This window comes from Arvicola amphibius, chromosome 8, assembly GCF_903992535.2.
Source record: "Arvicola amphibius chromosome 8, mArvAmp1.2, whole genome shotgun sequence".
In the NCBI taxonomy this organism is placed as follows: domain Eukaryota; kingdom Metazoa; phylum Chordata; class Mammalia; order Rodentia; family Cricetidae; genus Arvicola; species Arvicola amphibius.
The window spans coordinates 68,698,683-68,718,137 of record NC_052054.1 but is presented as its reverse complement, the minus strand read 5'-3'; the positions used below and the strand labels follow the sequence as shown (position 1 = coordinate 68,718,137).

At 38.6% G+C, this 19,455-nt stretch overlaps 1 protein-coding gene and 1 pseudogene across 1 annotated transcript; one reads left to right on the top strand and one right to left on the bottom strand.

Annotated features, from left to right (window-relative positions):
- Positions 1-604: 604 nt before the first annotated feature.
- Positions 605-2,209, bottom strand: LOC119821804 (annotated as a pseudogene).
- Positions 2,210-4,008: 1,799 nt separating this feature from the next.
- LOC119821803 (zinc finger and SCAN domain containing protein 4D-like) lies at positions 4,009-7,062 on the top strand. The gene is made up of 3 exons (XM_038340919.1): positions 4,009-4,308; positions 6,046-6,205; positions 6,293-7,062. The coding sequence occupies exons 1-3, from the start codon at positions 4,009-4,011 to the stop codon at positions 7,060-7,062; spliced, it is 1,230 nt and encodes a 409-aa protein (XP_038196847.1).
- Positions 7,063-19,455: the final 12,393 nt, after the last annotated feature.

Below are 19,455 nucleotides of genomic sequence, written 5' to 3'. Positions count from 1 at the left end.
CCTGATATTTTTTTTTACCCATGCTATAGGAATTCCTTTGTTGGACTCTAGCGTCCAAACACCAAGGAAGAGTTGCTCCCAGAGACCACCTCATACACCACAGCCGATGCAAAAGCATGAGTGTTTTGTTAATTCTTTCATGACATGGTCCCTCAGCATTCGGGAAGCCGAGAGAACTCGAATAGCTGGTACAGGCTACTTTTAAAGGAGAAGGCCATAGAAGCAAGGGGGGTTGTGATTGGCTTATTCGAAAGGGCTATTGCCTAGAGAGCTGTTGCCAGATCAGATGAGGTAAGAGGTCATTTTGACCCCATTTCTCAGGGGACTGAATCAAAACATATGTATATGGGTAATGGTTCAGGAACTGAGTACTGGCATGTGTTGCTTCCCAGGGGAGGAGGGGAAGCACTATGGCACAGAGGCTGAGAGGGTTCAGAATTGTCAGAAATGGCTTCAGAATTGTCTTTTTTTTCTCATTAAACTTGTTTTAATTGGTCTCAAAATTCTGTGACAGAATTTTGGTCAAGTTGTTTCCATTAAAAAGTACTGATTTTGAAAACTAATAACTTAAAACTGCCACGCACACACAAAAAAATGGTTCACAAAACATTCTCCTTTCCTTCTGAAGGTTTTATGATGCATTGTTATCATTAACCAGTCTTTTACTATTAAACTTAAATGGCCAATTGAGACAAACAGTTCTGAGACCGTTCTTCCACCACTGATTAAGACTGGGGTGGCAGGTGTTAGGGATAATATTCATTTAGCCTTCTGAGCTTTCTGGGCAGACTTGGTGACCTTGCCAGCTCCAGCAGCCTTCTTGTCCACATGTTTGATGACACCCACAGCAACTGTCTGTCTCATGTCATGAACAGCAAAACGACCCAGTGGAGGATAGTCAGAGAAGCCCTCAACACACATGGGCTTGCCAGGAACCATATAAAAAATGGCTGCATCACTGGATTTCAAGAATTTGGGGCCGTCTTCCAGCTTCTTGCCAGAATGACGATCAATCCTTTCTTTAAGCTCAGCAAACTTGCATGCTATGTGAGCTGTGTGACAATCTAGTACAGGAGCATAGCCAGCACTAATTTGGCCTGGGTGGTGCAGGATAATCACCTCAGCAGTGAAGCCAGCAGCTTCCATTGGTGGGTCATTTTTGCTGTCACCAGCAATGTTGCCACCTCTAACATCTTTGACAGACAACATTCTTCACATTGAAGCCCACGTTGTCCCCAGGAAGAGCTTAACTCAAAGCTTCATGGTGCATTTCAACAGACTTTACTTCTGTTGTCACATTGACTGGAGCAAAGGTCACCACCATGTCAGGTTTGAAAACACCGGTCTCCACTCGGCCCACAGGGACAATCCCAATACCAACAATTTTATAGCCGTCCTGGAGGGGCAGTTGCAGAGGCTTGTCAGTTGGACGAGTTGGTGGCAGGATACAATCCGAAGCTTCCAGCAGGGTGGTCCCACTGGAACTACCATCTTTGCGAGTGACTTTCCATCCCTTGAACCAAGGCATATTAGCACTTGGCTCCAGCATGTTGTCACCATTCCAACCAGAAATTGGCACAAATGCTACTGTGTCAGGTTTGAAGCCAATCTTCTTAATGTAGGTGCTGACTTGCTTAACAATTTCCTCGTATCTCTTCTGGCTGTAGGGTGGCTCGGTGGAATCCATTTTGTTGACACCAACAATTAGCTGTTTCACACCCATGGTGTAAGCCAGAAGTGCATGCTCACGAGTCTGCCCATTCTTGGAAATACTAGCTTCAGATTCACCAACACCACCAGCAGCAACAATCAGGACAGCACAGTCAGCCTGTGATGTGCCTGCAATCATGTTTTTGATGAAGTCTCTGTGTCCTGGGGCATCAATGATAATCACATAGTACTTTCTGGTCTCAAACTTCCACAGGGAGATGCCAATAAGTGATACCACGCTCACGCTCAGCTTTCAGTTTGTCCAAGACCCAGGCATCTTGAAGGAGCCTTTTCCCATCTCGGCAGCCTCCTTCTCAAACTTCTAGATGGTTCGTTTGTCGATTCCACCACACTTGTAGATCAGGTGGCCAGTTGTAGTGGACTTGCCGGAATCGACGTGTCCAATGACGATGATGTTGATACGAGTCTTTTCCTTTCCCGTTTTGGCTTTGAATTAGCAGTGGTTTTCACAACACCTGCGTTCTGACGGCAAACCCATTGTGAAAAAGGCAGAACTGTCTTAAAGTCTTACACCTTCACTATTATTTGAAATTTTTTCTTATCCTAGGGAACGGATGTGTTTTAGAGTACCTCAGATTTTAGTAATTTTAGTCCCTGTACTTCCAGCTTCTTTGGGATGATGGCATTTACGGTTCTGTGTTTAGTGTTGGAAATAAGCACACTTTGATAACAGAGCACAGTCTCTGTTGATAAATCTTCAACATGTGATATTCAGGGGACACAACTGAACCGAACAATCACCATGCTTGGAGAATGTCATTCACAAAGGCACAAGCCTTTAATCCCCTCACTTTAATCCCCAGAGTCAGTGTGTGTGAGCTTATTGATAATTATGACTGCTTTTTTATATTCTGGGCTTTAATCAATTAAAGCATGTTCATCAGAAGTCATAGATAAATGACAGACTTGATATTCCTTTCAGTGTGGAGATGTCCCCTTTCACTGCAGTGACTGACTATCCTAACTTTGGATGCATTCTCCTTCCACTGGATCCCCGAGATCTGCATAGAGATTCTGAGCTAGGGCTGAAAGAGGAGTCCATTTGTAATTCAATCAGAAGGCAAAATGTCTTTTCTCTGATATGTTAGTATAGTTGTTTATTTCCTGTTATGTGAATGCTGTTCACCTCGGCTATGCTGAACTTGGTTGTTGTAGGCTACATGGCTGTGCTAGAAGTAGAGACCTTCCTGCTCACCATACTGGTTATTAGGTAAAAGGTCATGGCTGCCACGCCCAGATACCGCAGGTATGATCCAAAACAAAGTATTTTCTAACTAATTAGCATAACAGATTGAATCATTGAAGTCAGGCACTATAAAAGGACATCAGCTTGAGCAGAAGCTCAGTTGAAGCAGAGCACAGGCCTGGAGACGCATCAGCACCTAGTGCTCGCGGGAATCAGCCCTGATCTGCCCTGGAAAGAGACCACTTTGGTGAACGGAAACATTTTCCTTCTTTGTGGCTTGGGTATGTGTAGGTTTGTTAATTTGGGGTCTGGGAGATGCTGATTTACAATCGTGGGGAGGTCTCTAAGTTGTTGTGTGGACTTTTGAAAAACCTTTCTGCTCAAGGGTTTGCCCTTAAAATTCTGAAGGTGAGGTATGTGGTCTCTTGTTTTATGGACATGTCCTTGCTACTGTGCAAATTGAGGGTGGCTGGTCATTCACTTTTAATATTTTTCTTATGAAGTGTTGCTCTGTGGCACTTGTAAGGGGAGACACAGGTAAAACATAAAATTTGAGACACTACAAAAATAAATTGACCTTTTACAAAGGGGTGAGCAGATGACCCTTGGCTACCATGCAGTTTGCTGTTTTCTCATTTAAGGTCTTCCCATTTTCAAACCAGGATTTTTCTTTCTGTCGGGAAAAGTAATATTATACTCGCAGTTTTTTTCTCTGTTCTGGTCTCTAGAAGAATTTGTGGCTGGGCACTGTTGGCCCAAGCCTTTAATCTCAGCACTCCGGAGGCTAAGGCAGGCAGATCTCTGTGAGTTCAAAGACATCCTGGTCTAAAAGAGCAAGTTCCAGGACAGGCTCCAAAGCTACAGAGAAACCCCATCACGAAAAACCAAAATAAAATTTAAAAATTGAAGAAGTGTGTAGAATTCTGAAGAAGTATTTACTTTGAAAATTTCTTAGTAGATCTGCGACATTAATACTGTCTTACTCTTTAATGCATTGCTTTAACTAATCCACAATTTCTTTAAACAGATGTTCAAGTCACAAGAAAAATACTGGTTGCTATATTTGAATAATTCTGAGTATCCCCAGCAGAATGGCTTCACACCTCAAATACTCTAACTCTGCCAGTGTGTGCCTCAACTTTTCCCCAAATGATAATGGCTCCTGTGCAAAGCAGGAGTTACAAACACTCTGGCAGTTGTTCAACTCATGGTTGAAGCCAGACCAACAGACCAAGGAGCAGATGATTTCTCAGCTGGTCTTGGAGCAGTTTCTCAAAATCGGGCCTTCCAAGGACAAGTTTGCCGTAAAAGAGTTGTGGGAATCAAGTGGAAGAAACCTGGGGAAACTCATGGGGGTACTGACTGATGAGTGCTTGAAGCCTCCTGTCATGGTGAGTAGTGTGACTGAGAGTTGATTATCTCAGGAATAAAGTCAGTTCTCTACATTTGGGGGAAGTAGGAAGACTTTATAGTTGTTTTTTTTTGTTGTTTTTTTTGTTTTTTTTTTTGTTTTTTTTTTTTTTATCAGTTTGTAATGCCCTCTATCAACATATTTACAATGGAGACTTCCTACTTCCTTTAAATTCACGTGTACAATGGACACATTTATACTTAATCTATTTAAAAGTGGCAAGAGACTAAGAGATGATATTAGAGCAAAGCCTTTAAGGGTTTAGAAGAGATAATCTGTTTTTTAAAGATGGCTCCTTTAGCAAGGTGGTTATATTGTTTTTATCATAAGGACTTGAGAATTGGTGAAGAAGACCTCACATTCAAGTAATAAGTAAAAACAAAAGGTATTTTTGTTCTGTAGTAATAATTAGCATAGGAACATATTTGATTTGCTGAGCTTCTCATTCCCCCCACTCCATTAACACATTAGAGTAATGTTGGGCAAATCCAAGTAGGGTTACAGAACTGTCCTTTTTTGGTCATTGCATTGAGAGGTTTTGTGGTCTTGTGCAGACTTCTGATGTGCTCTCCCCTTGTTCTTGCTGTCAGGGGAGTTGTTGAAGATTTTCCATTTGTTTTTAACAAACTGAAATTAGGTCCAGTTGTAAAATGGCAGAAGTTAGAGTCTCTCAATTATGAGCATTACCAAAATAATTTCATCTCAGAAATTTGGCACACATTTAACACTCTGAATCTCTGAGCTATCCTGTGATCCAAGGACGTGGGGGGCAGAGTCAGGGACATAATTGCTTTAATGGTTTTCTAAATTGTCTAGACCGTGCCATTTACATCCTGTTTCTTTTTTTTTTTCTTTTTTTTTTTTGGTTTTTCGAGACAGGGTTTCTCTGTGGCTTTGGAGCCTGTCCTGGAACTAGCTCTTGTAGACCAGGCTGGTCTCGAACTCACAGAGATCCGCCTGCCTCTGCCTCCCGAGTGCTGGGATTAAAGGCGTGCGCCACCACCGCCCACCACCCGGCTTACGTCCTGTTTCTAAACAGAAGAGGCAGGATAGTACCTTGTGCTCTCAAAAGCATATTCAACACGGAACCCAAATGAGAAATGACTTAATGAATAATGGTATGGCAATGCCAATTTTGAAAATGAAAAATCTTAAGCTAGATGTAATTGTATTTGATTTTTAAAATTTCTGGGTTTACATAATTCTCAGTCATTGACAGAAATGACCAAGGTGGTGAAATTCTTCAAACACCCCATACATACTTTTCTAAGGGTGATTCTATAAATCTCCTCCTTATTAGTCATATCCCACCTTGGGGCTTTTCGTTAAAGCAGCAATTTTGTTATAGTTTCCATAGCTTCGGTGGGAAGAGGGAAAATCCTTGGAACAATGAGAAGCCATTCTTGAAGGGGAAAGTTCCTAGTTTTCATTTTAAACCATCCTCATCTTTCCTCATTCAGTGCATTGGCCAGATGAAGATAATGTTGTAGGCAGGCATTACAGAAATCTAACGTTACCGTTTCCCTGGCAACGGTGACACAACACTTGCAAATAGGGACCTGAGGGTCCAAAACTATGAAAGCCAGAAAAAGAACATTACAAATGAAAGTTAGAGAAATGAGCTAACCTGTCCTCCAGTGATGCAATGCCATCAGGTGGAGGGCAGGTGTTCTGTCATCCAGATTCATTGGCAGTGGTCATCTGGCTTTGTTTGCAGGTTCATGTCTCCATGCATGGGCAGGAAGCACTCTTTTCTGAGAACATGACATTAAAAGAAGTCATCGAGCATTTTAAAGAACAACAATTGGCAACAGCGTCAACTCTAGGGAATGAAAGGACACCCTTGCCCATATCCCAGGACAGATTATTGGCAACAGGTGAGTGTCAGGGTGAGATAGAGAAAAGGGCTGTTGTGTGGGGATCACTTCTTAGGCACAGTTTCACAGACTGTCTTATTTTTAAAGGACATGAAGACAGTAAAGATGCCCAAGATTATTCCTGGAACTCTAGTGAAGAAAATAGTTGTGTTACTAGTCCTGTAAATGAGATGGATTCTCTTTTGATTATCCAAACAGATAAGTCTCATGTTCGCAGTGAGGGAGCTGTTTCTGATGAAATCTCTCTGGATCTCAGAACATGGCAGGATGCTGCCAGGTACCAGGAAGAGGCTCAGAGTGCACCTTCTTCTGGAGATGTCCCCATGGTGGAGGTACAACCAGGAGCTGTTTCTAAGGATATCCCTCTGGATCTCAGAACACGTCACGACACTGCCAGGTACCAGGAAGAATCTCAGAGTGCAGCTTCTTCTAGAGATATTCCCATGGTGGAAGTACAACCAGGAATTTCCTCCAGACCAGCGCAGACTGAAGACTTCCAGAATCATGCAGCAAACTACACATGTGATGGTCACGATGAGAGACTCCACAGAGACACAAACTCTAAGCTTTCTGTTCATAAGAAAGTACAAAAGAAGACGAGGTCATTTGTATGTTCAACATGTCATAAAGGCTTCTACACTGTCTCAGACCTGAGAGTCCATGAGACCAAACACCAAGAAAAGAAGACTTTCATATGTCCTACATGTGAAAGGTCATTCACCCATAAAACCAACCTGGAAGCTCACAAGCGGATACACACAGGAGAGAAGCCCTATACTTGTTCCAAGTGTCAGCGCAGTTTCCGCCAATCATCCACGTATCACCGCCATCAGAGGAATTGCCACAAATCAGACTGATCTTTGTCCTTTCTTACCAGTAAGAGACCATCAAAAATCAGAGGCAATCAACAAATCAGTTAAAGGATGTTAAGATTTCTAAGAAAAAAAAAACTGACATTTGAAGTAAACCAGTAAGACTGTTGAAGAATTAGATGCAATAAAAATAAGACCAATCTAAGGGGATTTAGGAAATGGAAATTATAGGTAGGGAAATCTCAACTACAGAGTAAAGCATTGCCAGCAGAAAGCAAGAGATGGAAGAGGTTTTTATGCATTGTAAACAATAGATAATACATATTTTGTTTGCAAAAAATGTTACATCTGTGTTTCTCAGTTCCTTTTGTGTTTATTTGAATGACTCCTCAATAAGTGTCAGTGTATCAGATACAATGCATCAGGTATTTATTTTGCTATTTTGAAAAGTAGAAAAATGACAATTCTGAAGAAGCAATAAAAATAATTTTACAGTTAGGTTACTACAACATCAAAGACCATAGTAAGTGCCCGTAGCATTCTGAAGGTTGAGAATCACTACTCAAGAGTGTAAGGAAATGTTTTCAAAGTACCCTGCTAATAATGAGCCATGCCCTAACCCTATGTAACCAAACCACCAGCTATGCTTGTAAATAGATACAGGTGGTGACAATGTGCCTCATTCAGAACCTGATCTTCCTTCAGGAGTCAGAAGCCAAACTTGTGTTAATCTGACCATAATTTTCTTCCACAAGTGCATGTAATCACAAGAACATTTGAAAGGAATCACTTGTAAATTTCTTGAAGGCATATCCCATGAGAACTTCTTTGAAACATGTACCAACTCAGAAAATCTGTGCTGCTTTCACAGTCTGAGATAAAGAAGCAGTTCTTAGTCCTACATTCTGTAAGAAAATGTTGATTCCCAGAGACATGAAGTCTCAAATATGTGATCAAATTCCATGGTATGTCATGGAACAATCGGTGTTTTCTGCTCCAACTTATTTGTTGAAACAGATGAGAAAATAAGGGATCAATAATAAAAGAGCGTGTAATACACTTGGATGAAAGTATCACAATGCAATAGCATACTATGTACTATTGATATATACTTTGAAATAAAAAGTAACTAAACCAATCTCCACAGCCCTGTGGCCCATTTCTTCATTTACTCATCTTACTTTCTCCATAGATCCAGCTCATACATGGCACATTCTTTGATATCAATTTTCTAGAAGTTTCATCAAAATACTATAGATCATGTGCAATTATATTCTTTGTGTTCATTCATTTCTTCAAGAAAATATACCTCTGGCCTCTGTCTTTCTCTGAAGGAATTGTGTTACTAACATACTTTTATAATAACATTTTCTAAGATATTTCTTATTTTGTGCAAAGGAGAAATTGGTCTCAACTTGGGCACTCCAGTACCCTAGTGCAGAGTTCTCCGGCAGAAAGGGAAGAGGCAGAGCCGGACATTCAGGACTCTACCTAGGGCTTAGGGAGATGGTGAGTGTCAACTCAGACCTACCCCCTGGCCACTGGGGAGAAAGAACTCACTGAGTCGGGAGTCTGCTGAAGCTAAATCTCATTGAATTGTATTAGGCAGGAACTTTTATAGGGGTTGGTATGCCTGGGATGTGCTGAGGTGGAGCAAGGGCCAATAATATTTTTCACGTTAGCATTGGCTGGGCAGAGGCAAGCCTAGACTGGGATGTGCTCAGTCACTTCCTGTGTGGAAGTTATAGCCACAGACAGTCTCCAAACTCGAGTTAGGCTCAGGAAGTTTCATGGGCAGTCTTCATGAAGCCCACACCCTGGAATATGCATAGTCCAGTAATATATACTCCAGTGTTGAAAGAAAAACACTGACTAATATGATGAGTCTGTTATGTTGTGAGTCTAAAGACTTCACTCAGACCATGAAGAAATAGACCCCACTTCTTTCTGTCAGCAGCAAGTACCATGGATGGAGAGGGACCAGCCAGTGGCTCTGCGAATTAGATCCATGCATTGAGTTTTGTAGCAGAGCGGCTTGGAGCTGGCATGTCCCTACCTTCATGAATTCTAACTCTGTTTTTTTCACATATGTGGCTAGTTCTGAAGTTGTTGAAAGTTCCTGTTTTCTGGAGAGTATTGAATCCAAAGTCCTGCATGGAACAAGGTCTTACCCTTGGTAGGGCAATTACACAGAGGTTAGGGGCATTTGAAGCAAAGCACAGAAAAAACTAGTCTGAACCAAGATCACCTGTGTTGTGAGGAAGAGAAGCTTGTATCTTATCTTGGGAATACATGACAGGCATGTTTGACAGCATGATATGTCGGTTTTGATACAGGTGCAAGTAAAATGGTTTCGACAGAAATTAGGAGGTTTTATCGACTCTTTTTCAATGTTTGATGCTTGATTGATTTTGAAAAGGGAGTCTTCTAGCCTGGTGCACAAAGAAAGAGAATAAATGGCTGAGAATGACCTGTGGCTTCTTCTTATCCATTGCTTGGGTTCTAGGGCTGCCTTACTATTTCAGCCATTTCAAGGATCCCTTTTGTGTGTTTGTCTGTTATCTTTGAGAATATTTCTCTATGCCGGGCCGTGGTGGCACATGCCCTTAATCCCAGCACTTGGGAGGCAGAGGCAGGCAGATCTTTGTGAGTTTGAGGCTAGCCTGATCTACAAGAGCTGGTTCTAGGATGAACTTCAAAGCTACAGAGAAATCGTGTCTCACAAAAAATATTTCTCTATTATATCCTGGCAGTGCTAGAACTTGTTATGTAGTCCAAGCTTGATCCAGATTTACAGAGATCCATTTTCAATGGTCAGATCTGTCCTGGGATTAAAGGTGGTTGTTGGGATTAAATACATGTGCTGGGATGAAAGTCAACTAGCCTTCTCCTAGCATTTTAATTGTTAGGCTGAATTTTGTCCTCTTAATTAAAGGAACATGCCTTTAATCCCAGGACTGAGGAGTCAGAGCAAGTGTCTTTGATTTTCAGGTCAACCAGATCTACATAGGAGTTTCAATAGAGCCTGGGGAACATCAGGAGACAGTTTCTCACCAACCAACCAAAACACACACCCACACAGACCCACACACACCCCCACACACGCATGCACACTCCCATACAAACAAAATCTAAAATAACAGAAACAAACCAAATATAAATACAATACAGCTAAAAAAAAAAAAAAACCCAGCATCGACATGCAATGTGATTCTCAACTATTTGTGAGTACGTGAGCAGACTAACCTACAAGTTATCCATTTGCCAAACCAACACAGAAAAGGAAAGAAAAAGAAAGAATAAAGACTGCCTTATCCTAGAGACACATTCTGTAATCCCTCCATACACTACAGTATTCACATTGTGTGTATCAAACATGATTTTTTTTTCCAAAATAAAATACATGCTCTCTCTCTTCTTGGAGAGATGAGCCTGCTTAAACCTCGGGGTTTTGTAAGTTGTGTACCAGACAGCTACTGGATCCTTCCTCCCCTCTGTCTCATTCCTCTACCTGTGGTGTGAGATTGTTTTCTGATTGCAGCATTTGAGATTCAAAAGTTTCTGGAAATCAGGGAATTTTAACAGGTTTGGTAGAGCCATATTTAAGAACAAAGCATCAATAATCATGGGACAAAAATGCCTGTCTTCATATCCCTTTCAATGTGTTATCATTGTAGCTATCTTCACATTGACTTAGAATGCTTGAATAGGATGTATTCTCCTTCCAGGGAAACATCAAGCACTGCATTAGAGATTAGAAATGTTTATGCCGTTCAATCATCCATAAAAGTGTCTTTCTTACCTTGGTCTTCTTGAGTCTGTAGGCTTTGATGGGACTGTTGAATTGCCACAAATCAGACTGAACTGTGTCCTTCCTCACCAGGAATTGACAATAAAAAAATCAGAGGAGATCAACAAATCAGTTAAAGAATGTCAGTAAATCCAAGAAGAAACAAATGTTTGAAGGAAACCAATAATGCTGTTCAAGAAAGAGAAGTAATTAAAATAATGCAAACTAGGGGAATTCAGGAAATGGAAAGTATAGGTAAGCAAAGAGGAATCACAGATGCCAGCATGGTCAACTGAAAACTAGAAATGGAAGAGAGGATATTTGGCATTGAAGACACTACAGAAGAAAATAGATACAACATATTTTGTTTACAGAAAATGTTAAATCTGTGTTTTTCAACACCTTTAGGGTTTGCATGACTCTTTAATAAGTGTAGGCATATCAGATCTCCTGCATATCATTTATGTATGTTCCTGTGCATAAAAGTAGAAAAGTTACAATTTTGAAGAAGCAATAAAAATAACTTTATAGTTGGGTCAGGGTCACCACAACATGAAAGCCTATAGTAAATTCTTGTAGCATTCTGAAGTTTGAGAATTCAAGAGGTTGAAGCAGATGGTTCCAAATTACAATGCTAATAATGAGCCATGCCCTAACCCTGTCTAACCAAACCACCAGCTATGTGTGTAAAGAAATAAAGGTAGCAACATAAAAAGGTTTTTAAATACACTGGGAAATTTCCTCTAGGTAACATTATTATTTAATTTATTAACCTATCTTAAGAATTGAGAATGTGTCTACTTAGGCTTTGAAGCATAAGTCTTTTAATAAACATGAGGGGTCGGCAAGAAGAAACAGAATAGGATTTTACAACCTGAAAAATGTGGACTCTAAAGGGGAATCTCTGGCTTTGTAAGAAATCATATTTGCAAAGAGTATAGAGAATGGGGGCTCTCCACCGGACAGGGAGCAACCTTCACAGAGAAGGTTTTACATAGGAAAATCTTTTTAATGTCATACTTCAAAAACTAGACAGAGAAACAGTGTGCCCCACCCCATCTATTTCTTCACTCTGTGTTTCCAGTGTATTGGTATAAAAAGAAAAATAATCAACTGGTGTGGAATGTAATACAATTGTGTGTTTTGTACAGAATGGCTCTGACTATCCTCTGATTGTGATCAGACTCTGAGCATCCTACTTAATAATTACTATTCTCTGACATCTTTCTTAATAGACCAGTTATTTTCATAACAAGTGTATGTCTTTAATACCATCTACTTTAAAGTCTAAGATTTACTTTCAAATTATTTTCCCTTAATATTATTTTGGAGTAAAAATAAGAACAATTACACAAACAAATTTACAAAAGCATTTAGGAAGAGTGGGGAGTAGCCTTTCTCCATGAGTCCTTGGAGGGCTCAGTGTATTCCAGGAAGAAGCGTGGTTGACACCCAGGTTCAATTCTGAACAATACACTAGTCAGTGTTGGAGAAAATATGAACATGAAAGACTGTGTTGCCCATGGTGGTTTAGTGAGTCAATCCAAATTACAAATACATTAACAACTACATATACACATACAAGAAAACATTCATATTATGAAAGAAATTCAAACACTGCCAATAGTTTCCAAAAGAAAATAATAATCCTGTTTGTAAAGAAGCCTTTATAACAGTGGAAAACAGCAAAACAAGTAGTGATATTCTAGAATAATCAACTTCTGCTGGCAACAAGAACTTCACACAGCATAGATTCCATAAATAGTAATTTTAAAGTTGCTGGAAAGGCATAAGGCAGATATCAGGATATCTCCAATGCCATTGTTTAAGCATTTCTACATGGACACCTCCTTACCTGTTTAGTACCATTTTACTGTAGTAGGGAACTAACAGTGAGTCCAAGTATACCAGTCTATGCCCATTAATTCCATCTTCATAGAATTCATTTTCTCTCACCTCCTTTACCCGATTCTGTAAGCTAGCTTCCTCCTCTTCTTACCCTCACTGTGGAATCATTTAATGGTAAATATTTACCCTTTTGGTATCTGTTGATGGAGCAGCAGGCGGCATTTCCACCCAGCTCCCGCACAGCTAGCTTTACACCCAAAATAGCTACACACAAATTGTATTCTTTTAAACACTGCCTGGCTCATTAGTTTTAGCCTCTTATTGGCTAATTCTCACATCTTGCTTTAACCCATATTTAGTAATCTGTGTAGCACCATGAGGGGTGGTTTACCCGGAGAGATCTTAACCTGCATCTGTCTCAGAGAGGAAAGGCATGGCGTCTGCTTGAGGCATCTGTCTCACTGCCTTTTACCCAGCATCCTGTTCTGTTTACTCTGCCTGCCTAAGGGCTGGCCTATCAAATGGCCAAGGCAGTTTCTTTATTAACCAATGAAATCAACACAAAACAGAAGACCCTCCCACATCAGGTATCTATCTGTGGATAATACTATAGTACACAGCTTCCATCTTTAGTCATTTCTACCTTCTCTTTATTTACTTGCTAGAATTTGGAGCACATTTCAAAAACCTTAAAGGGGCCAGAGAATGGTTCATCTCAGAACACCCTTGTCCCTCAATGTGAGGATGTGAATTCCATCTGAGAGATCCTCAAGGGGAAAACGGAAAATCAATTTCCAAACAGTGAAGTAGGTGAGGGAAAACCTCTGTGAGCTTCTGGTCTTTGTTTCTTCCAAGAGAAACACACTGTCCTCTCATATGAGCTACATTCCTCAATTTTAATAAAGATTCAATAGATGTGAAGATATTTCAGTGGACAAAGGTGCTTAATACAGAAATCCAATGTCCTGAGTTTGTATCTAAAGAACAGAGTTAAAACTCAGATCCAAAGGTTGGACAGATGGCTATATCAAGAATTTCTTTCAACCGCTCTACTGAATGGAATGCAATTAGGAGGCGAGGTAAGAAGTAGGAAAGAGAAAGTAAGATAGGAAGATAGCTAGGTAAATTGAAGGAAAAACTAATTAAGGAAGGAAGGAAAGAAAGGAGAGAGAGAGTAAGAGAAAGAGAATAAGCAAACAAAATTGATTTAAGAACATAGAGGGTCAGAGAAAAAATGCTGGTATTGGATTTAGAAGTGGGAAGTTCAATGGACCTTTGAATGAAATTGAAGCTCTTTCCTCCTCAGGGAAAAGGAGATGGTCCCAATTCTCTCTAACCCACGTAAATCTTGTTCCCTTAGTATACTGCTACCAAGACTTGTTTATTACTGTTATCCTCTCCTTTTTATGCATCTATCTTTTCTTATCAGCCTCTCTCTCTCTCTCTTTCTCTCTCTCTCTCTCTCTTTCCTCTCTGTCTCTCTGCCTCCATCCTTATCACCTGCACCCTTTCTCTACCTCTTTTTGCATGTCTCTTTCTAGGTTTTAGGATTTGTTTTGGTTTTGGTTTTTCCAAGACAGGGTTTTTCTATGTAGATTTGGATGTCCTAGACTAACTCTGTAGTAAGAGGTCGCCTACAATTACAGAGACATGCCTGCCTCTGTCCCCACGGGCTGGAATTAAAGGGATGCACCATCATCATCATCATCATCATATCTTCCTGTATGTCTCTTTATAGTTTCAAGTTTTTAGAAGGAAGATTGATTTGGATTCTTCATTATTCTTTTATGAGTTCACTAAGAATGACACGTAGGCCTCACAAAGGCCATAAAAACTATGAACTACATCCCCAATGTATCATACAAGATAGCTATATATTGAAGCAATTTATTCTCTTATTTCTCCTTATTAGAATTATTTACATTTTTTGAAAATATTATATTATATTATTCTGCTTTAATATTTGTTATATAGGAATGGGTGATAAAGAATATTGCTACAGTAATTAAAAATTGTTTTATCAATAATAGAATAATAGGCTGGTTTTCAACTGGGAAAACTGAATTTTATGGAAGCTTGAACATAAGAGTTAGAAATTGAATAAATTACAAATAAGGGACAAGTGTAGAATAGAAGTTTATTTCTTGAAACTTTAGCTATCCTGAGATATGACAGGTATTTTAGCAATTCTGTTTCTAATTTTCATTCAATACACCCCCAAATTGGTGTTTATGTGGCTTCAGTTCACTTGTTATCTGCAAGAACATGTAGACATAGTGCTCTTGTCATAGGAATAGATAGGCATGTCTCCATCTGGAAAATATGAAGAGGTATGTTTGTCTGTCTCTATTCTTCTTGTCTTGTTGCCATTTAGAGTTTCACAAGCTGTCATATATATTCCCAATGTCAGGGTTGCTGTGAATAAGTGAATTCTAAACCAAAGTAATAACATGAAAGCTCCACCATATTATACTCTATCTAACATGCTTATAACTTTCCTTACATACAAAAATATTTTCTCATCTTGTCACCCTAAATTCCATACCTGTGAAACAAGGCCGTAATGTGTTTAGTTGACTCTCCATCACTGTGGCTCTTTACCAGACAACATTGAAAGAAGTTCTCAGTTATTTATAATGTTGCTACTATCTTGTAAATGAGAAACAAATGTAAACTACAAACCTTTCTCATATTAACCTCTGTAAGTGTGCAGTTCAGCTATGTAAAATATGATCCTATTTTTCTGCAGCTGATCTCCAGAATATTTGTATCACAAACCCAAAACTTTGTGCCATTGAGATCAATATCCATCTCCTTCTCTTTGTAACCCTGCTAACCATCATTTTATTGTCTTTTGGACTTTAATTATTCAGTGGTTGTTGAGGATGGCATGTGCACCTTAGCCTGCACATGTGTGTGGAGGTTAGAAGGTATACTTCAGGTGCTGAAATTTTCCTTCCACCACTTTACTGTGTTCTCATCATAGGGCTTCTCAAAAAGCACCTCTAACTGCTTTGCAATCTTTCTGGGTCTCATCATTTCAGTTTCCTTGTATTTGTAGATGAAAACTGCAGGTTCAACAGCCAGAAAGAATCATACAGCAGCAGACCTGGTCATAGCCCTCAGCAGAGGACCTCAGCCAGAAAACCTTGTCGTATGTATCACCTTTCACACTGTATGATAAATGCTGTAGCATGTTGCCTTCAAGTGTTTATTTCTTGATGGACTTTGTGGAATATTGCATGTTTCAGCGATTTTGAATGATTCTCCTATTAAAGTGACTAATGGGGTATCTCTTCAAAACCCTGATTTTTATTCTTTTTTTCTTTTGCTCATAGCAATAAATCAAATTAGTAGAAGTTATAACAATTCTTGTTTCATGTAAAATAGCATTTTATGTGCACATGGCATGTATGTCAGGAGGACTTCTTTTATACAGATATTTACACTAACATGATAATTAATGAAGTATCAGAATTGTCTTAGAAAATGCATTGCCTTTAGGAAGGAAATAATTGCAATATAAAATATTTTCTATGAAGCACATGTATATATAGTCCATGTTGTTTGAGAAACACTGAAGGGACACAACGAGACTGCTTTCCTCAAATGATTTCTTGCAGAAAATGACAACTCTGCCTCTTTACCACAAAGAACTAAGTATTACAGTACTCTCATACAACTTGATATACTGATCTAAAATTCATATATAAAAAAACAAGACTGAGGCTCAGTGTTAGAGTACTCATCTTTTATTAGGAGATGCTGAGTTTGATTCCCAGTCCTTCCAATATTATAAAACTTCTGTAGAAGAGAAATATCATAAGAATGACCATAGAATATTTAAGTATTGAGTGTAAAATTGTAACATTGCATTGGCTGTAACTACTGTCATTATTAAATAGCAAAATTTACTATGAAACCAGAATGCTTATTTGCTTTAGCTTTATAAAAATTTTACTAAGACTACCTTGTGTGTCATCAAAGTAATTTATTTGATTCTTCTCTTCCAATTTTCTCCTCCACACCCCTGACTCCCTATCACCCTCCCATATATCTGCTACAATCCTTTTCACAGCACAGTTTTCTTATTGCCCTCCCTTTGATTCCCTGATACCTATATTACCCTCATCTGTGGATCTCCTTTCTTGTTTCATAGCCCATAACCACCTTATCTCAACACATATAATACCTTTGCAGAATGTGATCAATGTCTCTTTTTCAGAAAGAACATGCAATATATTTCCTCTGAGTCTATGTTACCTTGCTAATTTTGAAAGACCGTGTAATTCCTGAAAACTTCAATTTTTCCAGTTGAAATATTCCACTGTGTATTAAGACCTTGGTTCTTTTATCTGCAGATGAACATCTAGGGTGGACATCATTTCCTTGCTATTATGAAGAATGCAACAGATTACATGGATGTGCAAGCATTTCTGTGGTAGGACAGAATTTGTTTGGTTGTATGCCCAGAACTTACAGAGATGTGGTATATTGTAATTGTACTTTAATTTTATTGAGAAATGTTTGTATTTAGTTCTATAGTGAACATAGTACTTTACTCTTCTACAAGTATAGAATGAGGATCACTTTATCTACACCTTCATCAATATTTGCTGTTGTTTTTTCTCTTAATGTGAATAATTCTGAGGAGAAGTAGAGTCTCAAAGTATTTGTAATTTTCATTTCCCCCAAAACTAAATATGTTAAACACTTTAAAAAAATCATTACTGGCCCTGTGTGGTTTTTCTTTAAAGAAGTGTGTGTCCATTTCATTAACCATTTTTGTTGACTGGAAGATATGTGAAGAACAATTTTTTTCTTTATTTTTCTTTAAACATTCTAGTGTTTGAGCTCCTGAGTGAAGTACAGAAGTCAATGATTTTCTCCCATTCTCTAGGTAATATTTCCATTCCACTGGTAGTTTACGTTAATGTTCAAAGCTTATTCATGTAATGACATGCTTTAAATCTTATTATATTTCCTCTGTTCTTAGTCTTGTTGCCTCTCTTTGCATCTTATATTACTAACATTTTCCTCAGAGAGTTTTAGCATTTCAATTCTATAATAATTCAACATTGATTTTTGTTAAAGTTGAGTGTATATAGACATAAACCCATGCTTTCATGTGAACATCCATTTTAAACAATGTCATTCAGAATCATTTTGTCTGTTCACCGTGTTACCCAAACATTATCAAAGAAGTGACTGTATTCCTGAGTTTCTTCAGGAGAACTGCTGAGACTCAGCAGGGCAATGGCAGGGAATGTCAGTCTCCTCATTTATCCTTCTTACTCAACACTGTTCATTCTCCATGTGGGATTGTTTCTTCTAATCTCCTCTGATCCTTGTGCAGCATTTGCCATGGTGAATAACAAGAGTTGAAGATCCAACATGTGGAAGATTCAGTGCCAGTACCAATGAGGTTGGTAATGATTTTCTTTCAATTTTGTGAAGAATGAAAATACTAATTTGCACAACTTTCCTGTTTTACTTTCCTGCAGCATCTGCACAAGGATTCTTTTCCTCCACTTTAATGTTGGTTAATTTTTTCAATTAATATGTGTTTACACAGTATGTGATGATCTCTTCCTGAAACTTTAATTGCATTCTCTCATTGTATTCCTTTAATTACTGGTGATGTTGAGCCTCAGTTTGTAAGTATTTTGGATATTTTTGAATTGATTTAGGAATTTTAACAATGCCTGGAATCCATCTTTATTTGATTTATAGTTTATGCTTTAGTAATTTAGTTTTAAATATTCTTTTTGAGTTGAATGAAGAATGTATGAGTAAAACTGCTCACTTCTTTGGATTTGTGATTCCTTCCTAGCTCCTACTAGTGACTCACAAGTGTCTACCAATCCATCTCTAGGAGCTGTCATCACTCTGGCCTCTGTTGGCCCTCAGATTAATAAGCAAGCTCCCAAACACACTCAAAGAAAAATAAGAGATATTAAAATAAGATATTGTAAAATAGTCTGAATATTTAATTACTCACTCTAAATGTGACTTTTAAATATTTTGTCCTATTTCTCTTAATGAATTTTGAAGTCAGTTTGATATGAACTTCAGAAGTAATGGTATGTTCTTAAAATGATTTTCTTGAAATTCTACCCAAAATCAATGTGTTTAGTCAAATCAATGAAGACATATATCATCCTACACTTTCATTCATTCATTCATTCATTCTTTCATTCATTCATTCATTTTTCTTGCTGAAGATGGGTTTTTCTGTGTGAATCCCTGACTCTGTGTAGTTCCCTTTGGAGTACAGATTGGCTGCAAATTCACAGATCTGTCTGTCCCTGTCTCTTGAGTCCTAAAATTAAAAGCTCCACTACCATGTCCAGGGAAAACATTAAACTTTAGGAAACATATTCATTATTTTCATTGAAAGAGCAGAGATTATATACTTTTATTTTAAAAGTTCTTATTTTAAGACTGGAGGTGGTGACAAACTCTTTTATGCCAGCATTTAAGAGGCAGATGCAGGAGCATCTATGAGTTATAGGCCAACCTGGTCTCCAGGGTGAAATCCAGGACAGGTTTTAAAGCTACACAGAGAAATCCGATCTCCAAAATATAGTAAAAATACTTTAAAACCTTCTTTTTAAATGAATGAGCTGTATAAATAAAATAGTGACGAACATTTTATTTACACTTACTTTATGAAATGATATATGTTCATAACGTTTTCCCATGATCTAGTGTACCTAATAAATTTATTTACTTATTATGTTTTTGGTTTTTGATGACAGGGTTTCTCTGTAGCTTTGGAGCCTGTCCTGGAACTATCT